Source organism: Amblyomma maculatum, chromosome 8, assembly GCF_055883805.1.
Source record: "Amblyomma maculatum isolate TAMU_Amacu chromosome 8, ASM5588380v1, whole genome shotgun sequence".
In the NCBI taxonomy this organism is placed as follows: Eukaryota; Metazoa; Arthropoda; class Arachnida; order Ixodida; family Ixodidae; genus Amblyomma; species Amblyomma maculatum.
In genome coordinates, this window is record NC_139351.1 from 37620910 (window position 1) to 37645187 (window position 24278).

General features: G+C 48.4%; 1 protein-coding gene across 4 annotated transcripts in view; it reads left to right on the plus strand.

Moving 5' to 3' along the window:
• Positions 1-24278, plus strand: part of LOC146181002 (myb-related protein B-like) — a 95361-nt gene that overhangs the window by 51345 nt on the left and 19738 nt on the right. For 3 of the 4 annotated variants that reach the window (XM_084576219.1, XM_084576221.1, XM_084576222.1), the window contains exons 9-15: positions 533-681; positions 1562-1684; positions 4066-4200; positions 9346-9515; positions 17046-17175; positions 18960-19073; positions 23755-23895. In XM_084576219.1, the coding sequence (XP_084432345.1) occupies positions 533-681; positions 1562-1684; positions 4066-4200; positions 9346-9515; positions 17046-17175; positions 18960-19073; positions 23755-23895 (962 nt within the window). The remainder of the gene's footprint in view (positions 1-532; positions 682-1561; positions 1685-4065; positions 4201-9345; positions 9516-17045; positions 17176-18959; positions 19074-23754; positions 23896-24278) is intronic. The other variant, XM_084576220.1, reaches the window with a different exon arrangement.

Here is a 24278-nt window from a genome sequence, read left to right on the forward strand (position 1 = left end):
GCTCTCCTACCATCAGCAACCACCAAATCCCAACTACAATCACGCGCTTCCCGTAGCGCACGACCCGCGAAGTTACCAGCTGAGCGAAAAAGGCCGCGGACACCCCTCCTCTCGGGGGAGCTTTAGTGCCAGCGGATAAAAAGCCCCCCACCACCGAGCGGCTCCCGGGAAACCGGTTCCGGCGGTCGAAGGCGGCTCGTTTTTAATCCCCCCCCCCCCCCTCCCTCTTCCCCACTTCCCCGTGTAATTGAAAACCATGCTTGCGCAACTGGACAAACGAGCAGGCCACCGCCTGCACTCTGCCCATCCCCCACCGCCAGAGCTAAAGTCAAAACATCGTTGCACAGCATCTTCGCACGCTGCCAAGCAATGCACTCTGGACGGCAACGGTGCGAAACGAAAAGACACGCTAACGACTTACTTTGTTTTTTGTACATTCTTATCTCCAAAAGGGGTGGATTGTGTTCATTACACGAGTAAATATGTTATCATTTGCGGCTGTGCAGTTGACCCTCCTCATTGGTGCATGCAGATGGTGTTGAGCGACCGAGGGAGGTGCCAGCAAGCATGGCCTGCGTGGTTGTTCCCGAAGTCTCTTCCTCCACATCCCACTGCAGCAGTGGCGGCAGCTCGCGCCTGGTCACACCCCCCATCCTACGGCGAGGGAAGCGAAGACGCCTGGTCAGCTTACACCCATTTTTGTCATGGCCAGGGGTAGTGTCCAGCTGTGCCCCTTAGCTGGAGCACGTGCAGTAATGGTCCTTGTGACATTCACAACTGCTGCCACTCAGATTTGTAGCTGGTGTGGGCAGAGCACCATTTATCTCGATTACCGTTAGGGGGGTTAGTGTAAGCAAAAATGGCTGCCACCTGCCAAGGTGGCAGGTGACATGGCCAAGCACTGACACGGCCAAGCAGGTGTGCAACATCAGTAAACGCTCAGAAAGAGGCATCATCTTAGCAAGTGGCATCGTAAAGCCACCTGCCTGCAGTCAGTTCAATCAATTAGTTAAAATGAATGAACCAAAGCGGTGGCATCATGGCTGAGCCTCGCATTCGGGGGGTTTGATTCTTGGTGCCACCGAGTACCCACCAAATGGGCACGAGATTTCCCCCAGCCTGGTGCTTTTCTGGGGAAAGTCATTGAGTACCCACCAAATGGGCACGAGATTTCCCCCAGCCTGGTGCTTTTCTGGGGAAAGTGGTCATGGACCAGAAAAGCGCCTTCTGCCGCTACGGGAGGCGAACTTATGGTCGTCCGATGGCGGAACGAATCACTGGCCCATCAGTGCTACTTTTTGGTCCATAACCCATGGCTCACTTGGCACGTGTCTTGGCAGTTGGCAGATGCGCCGGTCATGTGACATAGCAGAGGGTGCGAGAGTGGTGGCAGCAAGTCTGGTGCTAAAAATTTAAAAGTTTTAACAAGCACTTTCAGCTGTGTTGAAAAGAACCTGTAGCAGCAGCATTGCTTCTAATGATGTCACAGCCACATATGAGTCACTCTGGTGGACTCAGTTGCCTCTTCTTGTTCTTCTTCCTCGATGGGTGTGTCACACAGCGCTCGGTGCAGTCTCACGACTCGGACTACAGCCACCTGGAGGCCGACAGCACCACCTACGATGATGTGGCACTCGTCAGTGAAGCTGAAGTGTTTGAAACAAACATCCTCGGCTTTCCTTCGGTATGTGATGCACTCTGAGACTGTTCTCAAGGATTATTCTTTGCATGATGAATACAGAGATGGAATGCACTGCTAACCCTTCTGGATCTTCTGTGATGTGAGAGTGCCAGCTAGCGCAGCGAAAATCATCACCTGGCAGCTTTTTGCTGCCACAGGAACTGAGGCTCAATCCTGTGGCTCTTTCTCAGCCTGCTCACCTTATCCCATTCTGAGGGCATTGCACTGAGCAGGCAGGGATAAGCTATCGTCTCATGAAACGTGAGCAAGAGATATGGGTAGCCTGAGTGGAGCATCCCAGAGGGCAGAGAAAAGGGAAATATTGTTTTTGTAAAAGCCCCCCATCACATAAGCGCTGCACCAACATAAGAGACTAAGCATCTGTTTCATGAATTCATCTGGCAAAGCTAATGGGCAGGGTTTGGCTATTCAAGTTGCTTGCTGCTTAGAAAAGCAGTGGTACGCATTTACTTGGTGTGAAACTCGAGAGATGTCCATTAGAGTAGTATTTGCATGATGTAGAAGCATCTGGGATGAGAATAGCAGATTAGTGAAACGGCTTACATGGAGGTGTTTTTCAGTGGTGAACGCAAAGCACAGTGCATCGAACGCATATGAGGAAGTTCAACTGAACACTGCCACGTGACAGCTGATATTACGCGTTCAAGCACTTAGTCAAATTATTCAAGCAGTTGCTGTTCTGTTCGAGCCTCTATTGAAATGAAGCATATGGGTTTGTTGCTTGGGTGTCTGGTTTTGGGTGTCAACACGAGCATCACCTGAGAGCAAAGAGAGTAGGGGGTTGGCGTAATATGTTACCTACCATATTAACTCGAATGTAACCAGAGTTTTTTCATGATTTTTTGCTCTCAAAGTCTACCCTCGCGTTGTAATCAAATACTGCGATTCGGTTAGCCTAAAGCAGCGCTGGGGTGCAGCGCTGCTTGAATCCGCCACCACTCGGTTTCGGTTTCCGCAGTTTTACGATGTTATCTTGGTAATGTGTTCACGTGGGTACCAGGGAAGCCAAATCAGTCAAATCCCAATCCATCCAAAGTCAAAACGTTGCACTTTTTGCTCGTAGGCTCAGAGCCTCAGAATCACATTGTCACCCTTATGACGCGCTTGTCGCATCTTTCCCAGTGGATTAACGCTGTTACTTCTGTTATCGCATTTCGCACGACGGCAACGCACTGTGCACAGTATGATGCTCGCTTCAGGAAAGCTATTTTGATACCAGAAGAAATCAGAAATTCTGCGGCAGCTCGATGGCTAGACATTAATTAATCTACTTTACGTGGGTGGCGGATGCAGCTGAAGGTGATTTTTAAATATGAGTCTGACCACAAAGGCTTCCGACGATATCGTCTCGGAGGACGAAAGGGAAAAGGAAGACTCTGTTTCCGAGAACTCTGCCCTCAATGACATAGATGAATGAGCGTTTTTGATGAGACTGCAAGGGCCGTAATGTCTATTAAAGGCACTTTTGTAAGCGCTTATCTCGTGTTACATTCGGGGTTTTATTTATTTCCCATTGAGCAATATGCAAAGTTGTCCATCACGTTACATTCGAGTAAATACGGTACCCACCCCTCAACTTGTCCTCGCCAACAAAGCCAGGAGGACTTTGGCTGTGGTGGCCAGTCATTAAAGGGCACCCTGGTAGCAGTGTTTTGGGCCCCACATCGATGAGAATTTGGCACGATATGGGAAAGGGGGATCTCTGCACTTTCATTCCCGACTCCCGTGATACCAGTCTGACTGGTTTGGGGGAGATTGTCGGTGTGATCGAAAATTCAGAACTGAAAATAAAAATTCGTAAGCAGAAACACAGGAAGTGCGCTCACCCCTTATCGGAATTATTTACAGCCACCGCTCACTGCGCGTGGTGCATATTGCCAACAATGGAAATCGTGATGTCATTTGGGGGTATGGTCGTGGCTTGCACATTTAGACTGCCCGAAATTGCCTGCATCATCGATGATGCACCTTGACCACAAACTTGGGTGAGTTTGGGGTGGATCATTCTTGATACAATGCTACAGACATGGATGTAAAGAGAGATGCATGCACGGGCGCCTGTCCGTGTGTCCCTCTTTATGCCAGTGCTGTGTAGCACTGTGTCAGGAGTGAATGTGGAGAGTGATGCACAACTCATGGCAGCGTCAGCCGGCCACATTATAGAAAAATGGGCGATGCGTGCCAGTTCTCTGTGTTCCCCGTTTTTTATGAGCGCTTGAACGTCAACCTTTGACATGCCTGGCCCTCAAGCCGACTTCTTTGAGTTCTGCATCAACTCGGGGCCTTTGGGTGGGCCGACCAGAGAAGCAGCCTTGATGTGTGAAAAATGTGGATGTGAATAAATTCACCGAAGGGACTTGCAGCTGCATCCGGCGAGACCTTTGGCTGTGCTGTCGTCCAAAGGGGAGGACATGCAGCCCACCAGGGGTGGCGGCGGGGTGGCACGGCTGCGCCACGACACCACACCCAAGAAGCCGCTGCCCTTCTCGCCTTCCCAGGTGCGTCACTGTGGAGGCTGTGCCTTCTGGCCTCGCATTGCATTGGTCACTGAAGCCGTACAGGTATTGGACTCCTGATGCATACATCGGCTGCCACCCAACTGCAGAGCCACATCAGTTGCTTCACAGCACAAATGTCCTGCTGGGTCTTTGTGCAGCCTCTGCACTTTCATTCACTGCGTGTTAGTCGTCACCATAGGTGCTCACACATTTGGACGAATTCACTACAAAGGTGTGCATGGCTTGGACTAGACCTACTACAGGGAAAGCTCATTACTATGAACACCACATTAACGAATTTTTCAGATGAACAAATTTTTTAAGAATCCCCTGCAGATTTTTTATGTTTTCAATGCAAAACTATTTCAGCATAACATACATATTTAATTTTTTCTTTTATAATCTAGGAACATCGGTATTGCAAATTCGGGTAGAATTAACAGCGCCGCAGCTCACAACTCTCACATGAAACAGAAACCACTGTTTCTGTGTGTATGGTCCGTGGGCTGTAGCTGTTGTCATCAGCATATCTAATGCCAGCTCCTAGCGCCACCACAAAGCTGTTGTTTAATATGCCATGGTCAGCAGGCCTAGCTGCGTGCTTTTTTTCTTTCTGTGTTGTGTGTTGTTCGCCGATCGAGCTTTTGATTCATGCCATCCGCGCATGCAGGATATGATTTTTTTTTTTGTCGCGGATTATTTTATTGTAAAATTTGTGCGCATGAGGTCTGGCTATGATTGCAGCCAGTGAAAGTGCCAAGAAGATAGGAAAGTAGCTTTCACTGCAAGAAATCAATGCTGGGAACAAGCGAATCGGCCTCTGCAGGCGGCTAGCATTGCCTCATCGACTGCCGCGATCATTTTAAACGTCTGAGACAAGATTTTCAAACTTTAGAGAACGCTGAAGATGAGGTTATATCAAACTGGACAAAGCTCATACTTTCAGTGCTCGGTGCAGTCATGCACCCGATGAGGTGTTGTGCAAAGTTGAAAGTGTATGTGCTGTTGTGGCGTAATGTATAGTGCATTGCACTTATAACAATATTGAGAAAACCGGAAAATCCGATTTCTATAACCGATTATTGTTATATCTGGACCACAAAAAGAAAAAGAGGAAAAAAAAAAAAAACACCCACGTATTTTCTCTTGCGTGTAGGCTTGCCTACTTACCAGCAATGAGTAAATCGGATTGAACAATGCTAATCATCGTAAAGAGCACTAAACACTTCATTACAGGATACATCAATAGCCATAAAATAACTTAAGCATACTTAAAGAAGCCGGAAATTCGCGCTTGCTTTAGCAGCAGCTGAAGCTTGACAATCTCTGAGCATCGCTTCCAGTAGCATGTACAGGGTCAGCTACTTCTAGCTATAACATGGTCACTGCTTTCAAAGCAACACTGCGTCTAACCCAGGCGCATATCGATGCAAAGTGATGCAAGCACAGAAGGACCTGGAAGTGTTGCTTCACATAGACTGCCAGCTAGCTTTACTGTGTGGACAGTTTGGACGTAACAGCGCTTTGAAAGCAGTGACCATGTTATAGCTAGAAGTGGGCGAGGCTGTACGTGGCTGTAGCCTTTCTTGGCCCATCAATGGCACGCGCAGAAAGTGACTGTCCGCAGAATATGTGGCCAAAAGACAGATTCAAAGACAATCCAACACAATCTACATAAGACACAAAAGGGAAAAATACCGAATCCAGTCATGATTACTTGGCTATAATGTGTTAATGACATTGCATAAGGGCTAGCCACATTGGTCATAGCCCGATCAAAAAATAAGAGGACAACAAAAACAGTAAACAGGAAAAATTAAAATATTAAGAAAATAATATTAAAACAGCGCCAACATCAAAAAATCACAACAAAGCTTTTGCCTTCCCACACCTAAGCAGTTTCCTCTTAGAAATTTTTATTGAACTATACGGGAGGGGGCCTAAGTGCAATCTGTCTCTAAACATGCGACAGACTATGTTCCACGGTGCCTTCTGCTGCAAAACTTGCACAAAGAGGCGCCATCAGCACGGGCGGTCACCATGCGGATCTGCATCTTGGTGCAAGGCACAGACACTAGGTGTGCGAAGTACCATTTATTACGTTTGGGGGTCGCGCCTGGGTATCGCACTGCTGCCACCAGTTGTTGCACCTCGGTCAGGCCTGGCTCATCTCACCGACCGCGGTCACGGCTTGGTCGTCGTCGTCTCACCGCTGATCACCAGTTGTTGGACGACGGTATCGCCTGGCTCATCTTACTCGTCCCACCGACCATGGTTACGGCTTGGTCACCCCACCGCTGCCACCAGTTATTTCATTTGGGCTTGCGTCTGGGTATCGCACCACTGCCACTAGTTATTACATTTGGCTCGCGGCCCCTCGGTAGCGTTGGCCTGGCGGCTCCATGGCTCGGCGGACGGCATCAACGGTGCCAGCAAAGACGAGGCGTCTTCTAAAGAAGCAACCTTTACTACAACATCATGAAGGAACGGGCAGAGAAGCTGACCCGGAGAGAATACAGACACTCTCACACAGCTGGTGTCTAGCGTCGTGTCAACGGCACGTCAAAGTAGTCTCTGTCTCAGCGGAGTCTGCCGCTGCTTTTTATAAGCTTGCCAGCTCAGAGGGAAAGGGAGAGCCCTGCAAATTCAGACAAGACGAGATGACTCAATCGCAGGTGGTGCGACCGCATCTCCTCCACCTCCTGCAGACGGGCGAGGGCGACACACTCTCCCTCGAGCGCCGGGCTTGGCCAGTGTTTGCACACGCACGCACACACATTTGGCGCATGGCAAGAACACGTCGAGACACGTTCGCAGGAGGAAGCGTTGGCGGCCGACTGGACGGCGCCGAAATGGCTGAAACACTCGCTGTTCTGTCTGTTGCTACGCGGTGGCCACATCAGCTGTCACACTTGTCGGTGGCGAAACGTAACATATTGCAGTGCCACAGGTGTGACATTTCAACCAGAAAGGGCTGAATCACAACTGTGCTGGGAAGCTGGTCAGTCATCTACGGCCCAGGGAGCAGGAAGAGGTAAAAAATTTGCTGCCTCGGGTCTTCACGACTGGGCTTCTCTCTCTCCATCCACAGCAAGGCATGTGGCGCAGCATGCACATATTTGATTTTTAAGGCGAAAGTCTTTAAGCTCTCATTGTTGTCAGCAGGATCTATCGGCAGAGGGTGTCACACTTTCGAGAGCGAGAGTTAAAAATAAATTAATAAACCTTGTCTCCACCGGGAATCGAACCTCCATCCCTTGGATCTCCAGCCGAGCGCTTTACTAACTGAGCCACGACCCGGATCGTGAAACGCTCTTCATAATTCTCCTTGTCTATCGTGAGGATAATAGCGGGAATTCGTGAGTGACAGATACAGCGCCTTTCCTCCCCTGTAAACGACTTATAGAATGCCGGTGAACTTTGGTGCCTTCACTGAAATGCTGGTTGTGTTCGACAAGAGGTGCGCGATGTACAGTCACGACAGGTCATGATGTCACCACCCGATTCATGCATATATGAAACTGACCCCGCCGGGTGTCCGATCCAAGCGTTCGTGCAGCCCCTTTCATTTGCCGCTTCCTCAAACGCCGCACCACACAGCAAACAGAAGCAGACCCAGATGTCTAGGAGGTGTTAGTACAGCAGGCATCAGCCGCGATTGAAATTGATTTACAAGATAGAAAAGGCGCAGTATCTGCCTTAATTTTCCGCAGACACATATGCTACGCCGTAAAGGAAAGGAAGAAGGTGGGAGGGAGAGAAGAGAGGGAGATAGAGGTACTGTAGTGGAAAGCTACGATCCACCGCGCTATAATGGCTTCTGCCTCATCGCACTTTATTGGTCCAAAGTGCCCTCTAAAATTTTTTGTCAGTGTGGCTAGCACCACCTGTACTTGGGCACTTGATCGGAAGCTGTGCTGCACCAGTTTTCCTGCGCTAGCCTCCCTGTGAGTTCTCTTCCTGTGGAAGCAGTGCGAGCTGCTTGGCACACTCCATAGCGGACAATGCCACGGTTGTGCTTGTATTAGTAAGCAGCGTTTCCCATGTATGCCACATGCTGTGAGTATGGCGATGTCGAACAAACAGACTTTGTCTGTGGATTTGTCCTTTGCTGGCTAGCAGCTTGATATGCGTCAGCAGATGGCAGCCTCTCTGTGGTAGGCTGCACGTTGCAGTGAAGCCAACCTACCTGTCCACTGCACAACAACTGCCGCCTGCCAACTGTGAAGGCGAGTAGTGGAGTTCAAATAGAAGCTCAAAGCTGCCTGGGTCTGGCAACATCTTTTCTCTGCAGTTGGTAGATATCTGGAGGCATTTTCGGGGAAAATCGCAATATTCTGAGCAGTGTGCACAGACCGTCTGAGGTCTCACACAGTAGTCTGAATAACCATAAAGATCTACCTCTTTTACAATGTACCCATTGACTCAGTAACTGTTGACCTGCAGTGTAGCGGAAAGGATGGAGTCAAATCCTTAAAATTGCACGATTTATGTTCTTTTCCAAGAGATGGGGCCCCACAATCCCATGCACATGCTTAGCCGTGCAACAAATGCCAACACGTGGCCACAGCTTGTATCTGCATTTTTACCTTATCCACTGCACATAGAGTGCAAGTGCTAGGTTGCGTAAGAACGGGCTGTGCCGATAAAGGATTTTTATGAGCTAGTGCAGAAAGCGCAGCCACACAGAGGAGACCTAAATTTTGGCACCACTGAGAAGTGGAGTTGCTTGGCAACAGTAAGTGAGGTTTGTGATGAAGGGCCACATCCACATGCCTTTGACCCCGCCCATATCAGTATTGATACATTGCCGCTAAAGTTTACTTGCAGTGAGCGGCATATTTCACGACTGCTGTACCAAAGGCTCCTTCAGTGGTAGGTAAGGCGCTGAGGTGTTGGCAATAAGCCACTATGTTGTGGTTGGGCGCCACGTGCGCGAGGTCAAATGGAAGCTTTTTCACGGATTAAGTCTTAAACAGCTGAGATGAGTGCACCTCCATGAGGGGTTGCTTTACGCCTGCCTATGATGCGGCAACATTTGGTTCCAGCGTATCATGTAGTGCTTAGTGTGGTGGCCAAATATTTCATCTTCTGGAGGTTGTCTGACAGTCGGGTGGCTGACATCCCTTCTTGCCTGGTGTGCAGTTTCTGAACCAGCCGGCCAGTGGCTCCCTGTGCCCGATGAGGGGTACTGCCGTGCAGCGGACATCCACTCCTGTGCGTGGAGGTGATGTGCCGCATCCACATGCCTCCATCCATGACTTTCCGCTACTACTCCAGCCACAGTCACCTGCACGGACCAACACTGTCACCAGGTGGGAGCAGCTTTGGTGTCAGTGGATGGCAATCATGAGTATGTTTCAGCCTGATGGGAGAGTCCAGCAAATGTTGAGCCCGTTTGCTAGATGGACTGCTTTAATTACTGCACCTTACTAATTACCCATCGCAGTTAGGCCAAGGCTTAATCTTCTAGATAGCTAGCTAAGGGGACTGAAAATACTGGGTGTCACATAACTCTAGGATTTCATAAACACAGCTCACACATCAGACTGTAATGATGTGTAAGCTGTAATGAAGGAAAAATTTGTCATCCACCCAAGTGCAGCAGCCTTAGGGCTACAGACGAAGGCCACCTATGCCAGGACAGATTTTTCTTCAGCTGAGAAGTTTCTATGAGGGCCTTTCCTCTGTAGCCATGTGGCTACTAGTGAGTAATCGAGGGGCATTTGTCATGGCAGTGAGACTGCCCTTGAGTGAGCATGTGGTCAGCCTGCAGCGATTGCTGTTATCACTGTCGTCGTGGAGCAGACAGTGTTGACTGCAGGAAGGACAACGAGCTGTCGTGTGTCAGCTGTGAGCCCCACACTTGCTAATCACGTCTAATAATCTGGTTTTTGGCCACCCTGGCTTAGAAACGAACCTGTCCCCATGGCACAGGGTTTCTCCACATTTGTGACACCCTGGCTTCCTGCCTAACTTACAGTAGATTCTCATTAATTCAAATTTCAAGGGAAAAGATGTTCAAATGAATGAATGACTGAGAAAACTGCAAAGGCTATTCAGTTGATGCAAATTTATTTTGAGAAAAGAAAGCTGACAAACGGTCTCCTGCTTTTGTTCTGAAACTGCGTGGCAACTACTGATTTGCCTATTTTTGTTATATACTTCATTGCACGTGCATTATCGAGATGCTCCAGGCAAAGTCGTCCCAGAACGGCAAGGACCTCTGTTTCCCCTTTTACAGTATGGCACGGTAGCTGTGGCAGCTCCTCGCATGCGGTGTTATATCATCCGAGGCTCTGAGAACTGAGCAAAGCTGCAGGGCTGAAAACAGTTGGCAATCACCTGCGCTAGAATACTATGCCACTCATAAGTCGAGATGTGCATGGCACTCCGAAGTGACACCGTATACAAGAGCCTCGTTGAGTAGCATCATTATTTCATAGTGGTGCTTTTTGTACTTGGTCTTTATTAGGGGTGTGCAAAAACTTTTCGAAAATTCTAGCACGAGTCAAATATGTTTGTTATTCGAAAATTACCAAATACGCTGAAGATGTTCAAAATCACCACAGTTTTATTGCAGTGCGTGCTTCACTGCAGTGCTCCACTGTGTGGGCTTGCAGTGCTGGGAAGGCCCTCTTGTGGCTTAAGAAAAGGAAAGGTCCCTCTTCACAAAACGGCCCCATCGCGTTTTGGGGATGCTTCACTTCCTGCCCTCTTGGACAGTGCATTGAAGCATCCCCAAAACGCGACGGGGCATCTTTTGAATAGGGCCTTGCTGACAGTGTGCACAAAGCAAAGCGCTAGATTAAACTGGTTTCATCTCAGATGCAGAAAAGTGTTCATCAAATAAAATTACTGTGATGCTAATATTTTTCGGCAGTTTTATTCAGGCCCATTTGATAGACTTTTCTCTCTGGTCCCTAGAAGGCTGAAATAACAAGAGTTTACTGTATTCAGCAGGGATATGATAACTCCACCTGGATTCATGCCTTTCCGCACAGAAAAGGTGTATACAAAATTCTTTATAGACCAACACCGTGTTTAAAAAGCGGCGCCGCAGCTGACTGGGGGTGAAAAGTAGGTGTTAGCGCCCATAGGAATTCATGTAATTGAAACATTTCAACACAGTTTTCTCATTTCACAGGGCACCTTTGATTTTGTTATTCGGTGCAGAGTATCCGTGAACATCCTAGAACAGATCGTGAAAGTATGAAATCTTATGACTGATGCAAAGTATTTTTAAAACGCCGCGAAACGTATAGGGGTGCGATTTGGGAGGGAGACCCTTAGAAACGCATGTAAACGCAACTTACCGCAACATTTTTCTCGTTTCGCAGGGCACCAAAAGTGGTGGCCGGTCGTTAAACGTTGGCCATCGTTTTGAACAACTGTATGACAAAATATGCTGCGACATTGTGAAGGCAGACTACTCTTAAACTCCCCGAATAATCTATGTTGTGAATCCGGACACCCCAAAAAGGCTCATGTAGCGAACGCGCAGTTTTGTTTACAGTCTGATATGCTGGTGCATGGGGTAAATTACCTCGATAATACTGTCCCTCAAGTGATATATCCTAGACAGAATTACATTTAAAAGGCAGTTGTCAAATGCCATACGACAATACGGACCGAAAGAGAGTTGTGCATTGCAGCAGACGACAGCGCAGCTGGCGATACCCACCGCGGCCGCCTCCAGCTCCGGAGCGTCTGCTAACGACAGCGCAGGTGGTGCATTGTCGTCTGCAACTGTGCGCGGAGAGCTCGGTCGTGCTGTGAACGGTCCCGCAAGTCGTCAGACTTGCAGTACCTGCAAGGGTTATGTAGTGTGCCATGATGTCGGGGCGTGATACAAGACGTTCACCAAAAAATGAGAAGGGTTCAACGCTGCTAAACCTAGTAAAATGTAGCGGTAAGTTGTGTTTACATGTGTCTCTATGGGTCGCCCTCCCAACTCGCATCCGCATACGTTTCGCGGTATTTTAAAAATACTTCGCCTCGTTAATGAGATTTCATACTTTCGTGATCTGTTCTAATATGTTCATAGTTTCTCTCTGCCGAATAACGATATCATATGTGCCCTGTGAAATGAGAAAATTGCGTTAAAATCTTTCGGTTCCATGTATTCCTATGGACGCTAACCCTACTTTTCACCCCCAGTTGGCCCAGCCTGGCGACAGAAGCGGGACCGCATCGTGCCTATGTCACAGATTGGTGTTGGTCTATAGAATTGATATCGAATTTTTTTGTAGATTTTACACTTCTGTACAGATATATACCGTAGAAACCCGAATATAGGTCGAATTTTTTTCAAAAATTTGTGGCGAAAAGTCGACCCTCGTCTTATATACCGGTCATTGGTGGAAAAACTATGGAGGTCTTGCAACAATGGGCGGCTGAAGTCAACAGCCTTCATCACATCTCCATCACCATAAGCAGCAGCGCGGCGTGGCATCGCCATTTTGTGTTTCCGTTGTCTGGAGCTAGCCACCATAGTCTAGTTATTCTGCTAGAAGCCAGCTTTTGACTTTTTTGCTTCAAAATAAGCGGAAGCCGACGACAATCCACCGTCGCCTTCAAGAAAAAGGCGATTGAGTATGCGGAGCTTCACGGTAACCTGGCGGCACAGCGTGAATTTGGAGTATCCGAAAAGAGCGTTCGGTACTGGCGGAGTCAGAAGCTGCATATTGCTACTTGCAGCAATCAGAAGAAAACATCATTTCATGGGCAGACTGCACCGTATCCAAAACTAGAAGCCAAGGCTGCGGATTTCGTCCGGGAGCTGCGTGCAAGGTCGCTGCCTGTGACTGCCGAATGCATCCGCGTGAAAGCGGTAGAGACTGCGCGTGCCTCGGGACTCACAAGAACGCTGCTCAAGGGCTCGCCATCCTGGGTGCGGCGCTTCATGAAGAAGCAGGGCTTTCACTACGGCGCCATACTTCTGTGTGCCAGAAACTGCCCGAAGAGTTTGAACACAAACTCATCGAGTTTCGGCGCTGTGTGATTGCACTCTGGCACCAACGCGAGTACATGATGGGACAGATCGGAAACGCTGACGAAACACCCGTGTGGTTTGATATGCCCTCAAGCCGAACTGTTTCCGAGAAGGGGCGAAGCAGATCAAGCTTCTAACTACGGGAAACGAGCACTCGCGATTCACTGTGATGCTCGCGTGCACAGCCGATGGGAAGAAGCTGCCCCCTTTTATCATTTTTAAGAGAAAAAAATTGCCAAAGGAGGAGTTCCCACGCGATGTCATTGTCCGGGCCAATGAAAAGGGCTTTATGAACAAAGCGTTAATGCTGGAGTGGATCCGACTCGTCTGGAAGCAGCGACCTGGTGCTCTTTTTGAGCGAGCGAACATGCTCGTTCTCGACTCGTTTCGAGGCCACCTCACAGCCGACGTAGAACGGGCCCTGTGCGATTGCAAGACTGATCTCGTGGTCATACCTGGTGGGCTGAGGTCTGTGCTGCAGCCACTAGACGTTGTGCTAAACAAGCCTTTTAAAGATAGAGTGCGCGAGCTCTATAATGAATGGATGCTGGGCGACAACCCGACCACCTCCACCGGCCACCTGCGACGTCCACCGCTTGCGACTGTCTGTGGTTGGGTGTTGTCGGCGTGGAAATCTCTGCCCGAAGAGATGGTGCTAAAGGCATTTAGAAAATGCAGCATCAGCAACGTGCTGGACGGCACAGAGGATGATGCTCTGTGGGACGTGGGCAGTGACAAGCACTCGTCATCCGACTCGAGTTTGGACGACTCTGATGGCTCTGAGTAGATCAACGCTTGCGCACTTCGTGTCTTTTCTGTGTACTGTACACCTGACCAATTTTTCAACAGTATCGCGCGACTATCGACCTCCGGGCTTGTCAGTGCCTTCCTGCTTTAAGGAGACATATCGCAACGCTCTGGGTGTAGTCATGCAAACAGTGAGGTAGCACGAGATCTGCTTTTAAAGGCTGCATAGCTCGTGTCAAACACGTGTGATGGGACAATGCCCAGATACAAATGCAAACACATCGTGACAGGGACTGCACTCGATGCGCTTGCACAGAAGGCCGTAAACACATAGATGACAAAGAGGACAGTGCGTAACTACCACCATATCTGAGGCAAACACTCCACTGACTGATAGTTGCAGTATCACCAGAAACCAGCTACGAACAGTGTCTAGATTTCCGCTAGATTCCACGCTGTTGTGCCTGCTAATTCCGATTCAGCCGGATGCCATTATTCCTCTGGCTAACACCCTCTTTCAGGGCGTTAGCCGAGTGACAAGCCCCAACCCGTTCTCAATCCGAGACATCTTGCCGCTGGTCCTCTGGCGGCGGAACCCCTCTTGCACCACGGCAGATTTAAAGCGGGGGACAAGCGTACTCGTTGATTGGACCATTCGGGTTGCCAACAAGTGCTGCCTCCTGATTGGACAATTTAATTGGCTGCGGTTTCCCGGGCTACATAAGCAAGAGCGCTGCCGCTTGGAGATAGGGACCGTCACAAGGGTAGGTCAAGTGCAGTGCTGCTCACAAGAAAGGGACACGATGTTATCTCCCTGGCCGTCACTGTGTGAGGACAGTCGCATATGGCTGGCAGCCTTTGGTCCTTGTGCTGATCTTGTTCTGTACAATGCCCTGTAAATAATGTACAGTCGTGCCCTGTTAATATGACCCCCGTTAACACGGACGACCCGATTTATGGACAATTCTTCTGGGGATGAAACTTTTTCAATATATTTATGCCTCGTTAATATGGAAACTCGCTGTCTGGACAATGGACAGGGGAAGAATGCATACAGCCCACTTGGGCCCATGCATTTTTGTCTCGGTAATTTGGACATCCTTTGAAAAAGGCAGGGGAGTTCGAACACAAGTTAAAAAAGGGCACGCAGGCCGCGAACCTACGTGACAGCCGATGCGGCCGGATGCCTGAATGAGTCCTGTGGGGTTGGAAAGAACCAAAGCGGGCGTGTTGTCATTTTAGAATGGGGGGAGGGGAGAGCACAAGAGTGGAAAGGAACGTACACAGGAAACTGAGGGTCAGCTAAGTAAGAAAGACCCCGAAAGGAGGGAACCGGGAGATTTCTGGGTGCAGTGACAGTGCCGGAACGAGAGGCCGCAGTCGGAAAAACAGCAACATGTGGTAGCAATAAATTCTGCTTAATGTGAACAGAGAGGTCGGTAAAAGCATAAGAAAGAAATAATAGGAAGAAAGATAAGCGCCAAAAAGTGGGGGCGGGAACTGAAGTTTTTCTTTCCCAGATCACAAAGTGTGTTCCATGAAGCCGTTAACGCTTTTCGGTCAGAGTTAAAACACTGATGAAGTAGAGTGACAAAAGAAAGGCGGGACCGGGCGTCCAGTCCTGGATGCCCTTCCTTCTCATGCTCCTGGTTTTCATCGCTGTTAAGGTTTGAGCTCTTCATAGTCGGGTACCCGTCGTTCTAAACTGTACTTCTAAACTAAACTGTACTTAGAGTGTTTGTTTCATAGGAACACATACAAATGGCGCAGGAAAGGGATGTTCGATAGCCCTCTGCAAAGCAGCCTGCCAGCTTGACTCCCTCGCTTCTTTACAGAAACAGTACAAGGCAAAAAAGAGGGAATCAGAAGAACGGAAAGGAAGGGAGGTTAACTAGGCAAAAACAGTGCGAAGAATTGGGAAATCTGTGAATACAAGCGGCAAAAGCCATCTCAGTCAATCCAAGCCGTGAAGGACTGGACACAAATTAAACCAGGCCTCAGCCTCGCCAGGTCGACGGTTGCATCGATGCTACAGGACTCCGATAAATGGTTTGTCTGTATTGCAGCGTCAGCCACAGTCCGACAGCGTCCAGCACTGTTCGAAGAAATGAAGTCAGCCTTGTTAATATGATTCGGGAATGTGCACGCGAATGATGCTGTCGTGAGCGATGAAATACTTCAAGAGAAGGCTCGCTGCCTCGGCAACATTATGGGTGCGGTACCGATCCTTCTCCGTCTTGATAGGTTTTAGCTATGATGACTTACGGAATATTTTGTTCAGTGAAACAGGGTGATGTTTACTGAGAAAAATTATTCTACTCTCTGTCTAGGCATTACTGACTTCAGCTACTCAAGAGGATGGCTAACAAGGTTTAAGAACAGACATGATATTTTTTGGATCGACAGATTCATGGAGAAGAGGGTAGCATCGACACTTCGTTTTTCATTTTTATTCATGACTCGTTATTATGGATGACTTGCTATATGGACAGTTTTGGTCGGAAACCAAAGTGTCCATATTAACGAAGCATGACTGTATATATAAATTTTTTTTATCTTACTGGTGCTGACTCGTAGTCATTGCTACCGCCAAGGGAGCTGGCAGCTCTGTCATAAAATGTGTAACGACCGCTACGCGACCAAACCCATGGTACAACAACGCGCCTAAATGTAGCCTGTCAATGTGCTGGCGCGGAGTGGACGGCCATAGTAAAGGAACATTTGCAATGCAGCATGCGGGAACACTGCCACAGTCGCAACATAGCAACCGAGTCTGTATTGGACAGGTTTCTGTGAACAATGCAGCAACTAGGATCATAGCCTCAAGTTCCTGCTGTATTAGTCAGATTATCACATTCACTTGTGCATCTAGAAAAAATTGTAAAATGCCTCAATGCCTCAAATTTTTCTTTTCAAATATTTACACAGCTGTTTTTAATGGTGATTGTAAATGACAGGATCCAACGATCTCATGTAATGTTGCTGGGTTTTCGTTTTCATTGTTTGCAAACCTCAGTGTGCCTTGGCTACAGCACTGCTGTGCCCGTAAGAGCTGCATCACAGGGCACATGGTCCACCCTGACCGCCTGTTCTCTTGTTGCAGCAGTGAAGAGGAGCCCCTCAACACGCCCGTGCTGAAGAGGCTCCACATGGAGAACACACCACGCACCCCAACACCCTTCAAGAACGCCCTGGCCGAGCTGGAGAAGAAAGGCGGACCCATTGCCAGGATGGTGGGTGTTGCTCTTGAATGACGGAAAAATATTTCTCTAATGTTAAGCATCGTAAATGTGGCATTCTGAGAAACGGCAAAGCAGCCCCGCACGGGTCATTTGTGGAGGTTCATAGCTAGAATACTCAACGCTTTATTAGGTCCAACAAAGAGAGTAACACTTCAGCACCCCTGGACAGAACATCTGGGTGGAACATCTGTGTTAAGCCAGTTAGATGCAAACGAGATTTCCTGTGCCAGGCTGTGCCAAACGCATTGAATTGGCTGGACTTGCACTGAGCTGTGCCAAAGGCCAGGCATACTCTATTTCTCGATATGCGATGGCTTTCTTGTCCTCAGGGGGGTTTTTGAGAATATCTGAAATGTTGAATATGTCTCCAATAGTAATTACTAGTCCTATCTGGATCTTTGGAAATCTCGAAATTCCTTGTCCATCTGAACTTGCGGCCAGCTATCGCAGCACACACTCACTGCAACATCTCGCACTATTAAAACGTGTTCTCATTCATCGCAGAATGTGAGATAATGATAAGGCTTCAAAAACAAACATGGCAATGCAACTGCACACTGTGCACACGTCGGTTAAATCATGAGGCTGCATGTGCTCACCATGGCATCATAAGAGTGATGACGAACCCTCTGGAGGAAAAGGGAAACAAGCGGCAGCGCTGCGGCCAACCGCGACAGGAGGCATTTACGGAAGCAGGCTTTAGCTATATAGCGAGCTATGGCACTTGGTTACTTGTCACTTAAGAACGAATTTCAGCCTGCGCAATTATCCAAAAAGAGAAGTGTATAATAATGCAGGGGAATGCTGAGCACACATGATAAAGTGAAGGAAGTGATCTGTACTTAGGAGAAGTGAGCAAAGAAGAAGGTGCACGGATGTGAATACTAATTAGTTGTCAATAAGCATCGTCCTTGTCTGTGTGTGTGTGTGCATGTGTGTCTTTCTTCTGTGTATCGTCGGTTCAGCTGTGTTTTTCATCAAGAAGTGTGTAACGGGAACAAAAGCCTCGGAGCCAGTCTGATCATTATCATCATCATCCGGACTATACCCACTGCAGGGCAAAGGCCTCTCTCATATTACTTTAATTAACCCGGTCCTGTGCTGGCTGTATCCCCTGCAAACTTAACCTCGTCCACCCACTTAATTTTCTGCCGCCCATTGCTACGCTTTCCTTCCCTTGGAATCCAATTGGTTACTCTTAGAGATAATCGGTTATCCTCTCTTCGCACTACATGTCCTGCCCATGCACATTTCTTTTTCTTGATTTCTACTAGAATGTCAGTTTTGCTTTCCCGTCTGGCTAAGGCAGATGCGCTATAGTACCGCTTTCACTGTTAGTTAAAGCGCATTGCTGCAACGCCATATGCAGTGGTAAATATTGTCCAGAGACATTGCGCTCGACTCGTGTCGTATGCTCCTATTGGCAGCGACGAGCGCGAGCGCTGTAAGGTGCAGGGCATGCCGAAACTCGCGGAGCAAAAGTATTATTTATTAAAACAATTTTCAGCCTCAGCCCTACCCAACATTCGTGTCTATTGCAAATTGGGTGCTGAACACACGCGTCATTATCATTTTTTTTTTTTCGCGTCCGGATCTGCTTTCATTCAGCGTCTAGGTTTGAAAACTGAGCCCTTTTGCGTATAGCGTCATCTGTCGCGGGCAGCGCGATGTATGCACAACTTTTTACCGCCTGCGCAGCCTTCGTCCGACCACCTAGCTTGTTCTTCCACCATAGCATGAAGTGACCAGCTTGTATTGTCTCGACATTTGTCCAGCCGGAAACCCCGTCCCTGAACCTGGACGACATTGGCGACATCTTGGGCAGCGTGGGACAGCCCGCAAGGTTTACAGTCGTCGGGGAACTCCCCAAGAAGCGGGGAAACAAAGAGGTGGGCCTTCATCATCCCTTCTTCCCTGTTGACACCATCAGCACTAAGCTTGTGGAACAATTGAAACAAAATGTCTCTCCTGACTATCTGAAATGAAAATGTGCTGAGGAATGGGCAAAAACAAACTGAATGGAGGAGTCGCATTTCAAACAATTCCTTCTCTCTTTCCGTTCTCAGTTGAGAACACGAATGGCATCTTTGGCCAAAGGTAAATTCAAGAAACCTGCAGATGTTTTCTTATTCTACATTTTCCATTGACACGCTTTGCTAATATTTCTTTTGTTTTCCACTGTGTGTTGCAGAGATGTTGGGGCACTTTGTCCAGTTCATGAAGCACTAGTTGGAAAGTGCTGGTCTATTGCTCCTTTGCACTGAGTATCCAGGGCCCGTATTTCGAGTTTGCGTCGTTATCGAAGTGTCGCTATCTCACGTGACCTCGAGTCATCTGATTGGTCCAAACGCCGGAACTGAGTGTTGCCACTGCGGAACCGGAAGAGGTGGCAAAATTATTTTCCAGCATTTCCACCAATCAGGTGACTCGAAGTCGGGGAAATAGCGACACTCACGATAACGATGCAAACTCGGAATATGGACCCAGGTGTAATTCTCACACCTCACTTGGAGTGGCATAGGCATACAGAGCTGTTTTGCATGTAAGCAGAGTCGAAACTAGGCTTCTTGAAGTGCAGTCCTAAAATTTCCTCGAAAGAGTGCGAGTTTGCAGCATACAAATCCTTGATAAGACCGCTCCTTGAATATATTTGCGCTAATTGCTCAGTGCGTCATGTGCGCAGTAGAAAATGATTAGAGTCTGTTAAAAGAGCCATCAGATATTTATCAGTGTTATGACCGCAATTTGTCACCCTCATGTTGTGCTGCCACCTTGTCGTTTCTTCCTTTGCTGACCATTGCATCTTTCTTTCCCATGAGATTGCCCATGGCACCAACTTGTGCAAGCACCAGGCCCATTTGCCAATTCTTTTCTACAGTAGCCTGCTCAACTTACCGTATTTACTTGCGCAATGGACCCACTTTTTTTTTATATATATAGAAATTTGTGTCGGTTTGAGGGGAGGGTTCAAGACATTAAAAGAGTTGAAAAATCCTTTCTTCTTTCCTTTTCTTTTTTTTTTTTTTTATGAGTTGGTCATTCTTTCACTCATCAATCATCAAACAAAGCACACGGTCAGCCACGATCATGACGCTAGCTTTTAGCATCGTTTGTTTCAAAAATTGTTTGCCACTATCACATGTTCCAACGATTTTGTGGCAGTGGACAGTGCCCACTCTAATCGCTGCCTCATAAAGCAGTGTACTGAAAATCAGGCTTGTGCAACCGTACGAGCCAAACAATTCACCGCTGCCACTCTGCCACCAAGTCCTCTCCAAGTCACGCCAGGAGACATACCGTGACGTTCCCGCTGTACAGCATTTTGGCGAGCTGCCAAGAAATACACTGGGCAGCAACGGTGTGAAACAGAGGGATGCACTAACGATTAGCTTTTTTTGTCTGTGTGTGTTCTCAGTGGCAAAAGGGGAAGGTGGATTTATTATGCGAGTAAATATTGTCACGTGGTGATGACAAGGATCACCAAGGTCGATGGCACGAATGAAGAGTCTCGGAGTGCACTAAAGAAACTCTTTAATGGGCTGACTTGTGCCCGCAAAAGAACTAAGGGACTCGGTGGTGGTGATATCAGCAATAGTGCTCAGTGGTCGTTGAACAAAGAATGCTGTTGCGCCTTTCAGCGCTCAACTTACAGACGAAGAAACATCTAGATAAAGCCGCAACTGGCGACTAGCTTAACCTGGAACATTGTAGAAACGCATGAGACTGGTTGGAATCTTCGTGATACAGCTCGACGCATCTTGCGCGACAAAGAAAGATGATACAGTATAACCTCGATGTAACGAACTTCAATTTAACGAAATCCCCGATGTAACGAAGTAGTTCAGTTTCGGTAACTTTGGGCGCATAGAACACAGTGTATTTTTAGCCCCCCTATAACGTAGTAAATTTCGCCGAACTTTCAATGTAACGAAATTTAGTTGAAGACTCAATGCTTGAACAAAGGTGTACCACGATCCTGAGTGGTTGAAAGCAGCGCCCATCAAAGCGCACGCAGCCTGAAAATAAGCGCAGTGCGGCCAAGGTGGGTCGACCTTGGCGCGGCAGCGCAGCAGAGTCGAGCGCGCTTAAAAATGTGATGATGATGATGATACGACGTGGCATACGCTGCGCCATCTGAAGTACTACGCGGGAGACGCAAACATGGTGTTGAGCAACTCCAGTAGGCGGCACGAGCATCGGCCCAGTTTAGGCGCCGCAGCGCAACATGCAGGCTCCCTACCCAGTTTATGCCTATTTTTTGCACAGCGCATGTCGGCGTGCAGCGTGTGTGCATTTGTTTGTTGTAACATTGTCACATGACTGGTGACCTGTCCCTCGTCGTCGTCGTCGTAGTCGCGACGTTTGTTTGGCGGCTCCGTTCCAGCAGCATGAGTGGCGAACGAAAAGTGCTCTCTCTAAAAGTGAAGGCCAGCATACTGGATGCCATCGTGAAGGGCGAAAAGAAGAAAGATGTCGCCGCAAAGTTCGAGATACCGCAAAGTTCACTCTTCACGATTTTGAGCTCCAAGGAATCCATCATCGACTCCTTAAAAAAGGGGGCAAGCAGCCAGCGGAAAAGGTTGAAGGCAGCAACCTATGAAGACGTGGATAAAGCCGTTTTCAAGTGGTTCATGTCAACCCAGGTGCAAAACACTCCCATTGGTGGTGCGGTCCTACAACAAAAAGCAAAGGATTTCGCATGCCTGCTTGGTCGCGATGACTTCCAGGCCAGCAGCGGCTGGCTGCATAGGTTTAAGGCTCGACACTCGATCGTTGGCAAAAGCTTGAGCGGAGAGTCATCATCGGCTGATGCAACAGAATCGGCTGCCTGGATTACGAACGCAGTGCCAAATATCCTCCAGCGCTACGAGACGGCATTGTTCTACCAGATGCTGCCTAATCGCACACTAGCTTTGAAAGGTGATCGTTGCCATGGCGGCAAGCATAGCAAGCTACGGATCACAGTCCTCCTGTGCGCCAACATGGATAGAAGTGGCAAGCGTTTGCCGTTTGTTATCGGGCGCAGCAAAAAACCTCACTGCTTTAAGAATTCATGGCAACTCGAGATTGCCTATACATCGAACAAAAAAGCATGGATGACCCGCAGTGTTTTCCGCAGTTGGCTGCAAGATCTTGAAGAGGACATGAAAGAATCCAGACGCCACGTGTGCCTCATCCTCGACAACTGCTCCGTGCATCACGTTGACGACTTGGAGCTTGCACACGTGGAACTGCAGTTTCTCTCACCCAACTGCACATCACTCATCCAATTGCTCGATCAGGGCATAATTAACAGTTTGAAATGTGCCTATTGCCGAAGATTAGTTGGCAAGGTGCTCCTCGACATTCGGCTGGGACGGTCAACGAAAGTTGATTTGTTTCAAGCGCTCGAGATGCTGTCCACATCCTGGAAAGTAATGCCAAAGAAAATTATTGAAAACTGTTTTCAAAAAGCAGGTCTTGGAGCAGACGCTTCCGCAGCAGACGCTTCCGCAGCAGCTCTACCTGAAGGTGATTTGTCCACACTTGAAACAACAGAAGCGCAGGCACTTCAGGAGTCTTGGGAGCGCCTTCGCAGCGGTGGTGCTATGCCGGAGGGCGTCGAGATCGACGATTTCGTACTTGGTGATTCATGTGTCCTCGCGGCAGAAGAGGAGGTGACCACGGAATCGATCCTGAACGATGTGGTTTGGGAATTGCAAGGTGATAGTGACGACGAAACGGACAATCAGGACGAGTGTGGCAACGTCCCCACCTCCCGTGAAGTAGTCGATGCGATTGACGTACTGAGGCACTTCACGGGCTCTACGGGAGAGGAAGAGGCTATGCAGTCGTTGTGGGCCTATGAACGGTGCGTAATGCCATTGTTGAATGCAAAGAAGACTCAAAAGAAAGTGACGGACTACTTTACCCGCAAATAAAAGTTCTTCCATGTGTGCTTCGCACCAGCAACATCATTTGAGAATTTTGCTTGCATATTATGAGCCTAATTTCGACGTAACAAAATTTCAATGTAACGAATTCAAGTGCCGATTTTACTTCGTTATATCGAGGTTTAACTGTACAGCATCGTCTCTGGACAACAGGCGTGAATAAACAAACAACACAGAATCGATCCATGTGCTAGATTCACAGTGATAATGCCGCGTGACAGCAGCTGTCTAAAAAGAAAAACAAAGATTCGAATGATTTGCGGCAATATGGTAGTTCTTCTATCGGTGTCAGTGGGTTCTGGTAAAAAATTATTTTTGCCCTCAGACCATAGAAATCTGGAATTGACTGAATGGCTCACTTCGTGCACAGCCGCATGCTGAATTTGCCAAGTCATTTGTAATGGTTATTTGTGTTGTAAACTATGTTATGTGCCCACTACTACATGCACCCATTTCTTGTTTCTTCTGTGGGGCTGTAACCTAGTGATTGGATGGTGTGCAGCGCCCACTTGGGTTATGGTAAGACTATAATACAGTGGGCACCAGTCAAGGCAAATTCTGGGATGAGATGAATAGTGCAATGTTGCAGCACTAAGATTGTGGGTGTTAGCAGCCTTCTCCTTCTCCTGTGGTGCAGAACCTGTCGCCCTCCAAGCGGGTGCGCAAGGCCCTCCACGAGACCTGGTCCACTCCCGGTGACATTGCAGTGCCTGGCCTCACAGCAGCGGCAGCCCTGCCACCCCTTGACCCCGAGTCGTTCATCCTCCCCGAGACGCCCGTGCGTGTCCCTCGCATTCTTAGCAACTTACCTGCACAAAACATTTTGGTTGAAAAGGTCTAGGGAGTACCCCACTCCAAGACTCAAAGATGCAGTGTCCCCACTTCTGAAGTAGTTAGCCAATGTTTGGGTGACTTGAGAAATAGCCAGTTTGCCTTACTTTTTTTACATTGTTTTTACTGCATTCACATGCATCACTAGTTACGCTTGCTGCCCTTCGATAGCAGCAGCAGGGGCAAGGAGGTATCTCCCCCAAGAGGTCTTTATGATTGAGTGTCCGCTGAACCGCGCCTCAAACAGTTCAAAATCACCGACTACATTTATGCTGCGGCATGCAACTACAGTACAACCTCAATATATGTACCAGGCTTATAAAAGATGGC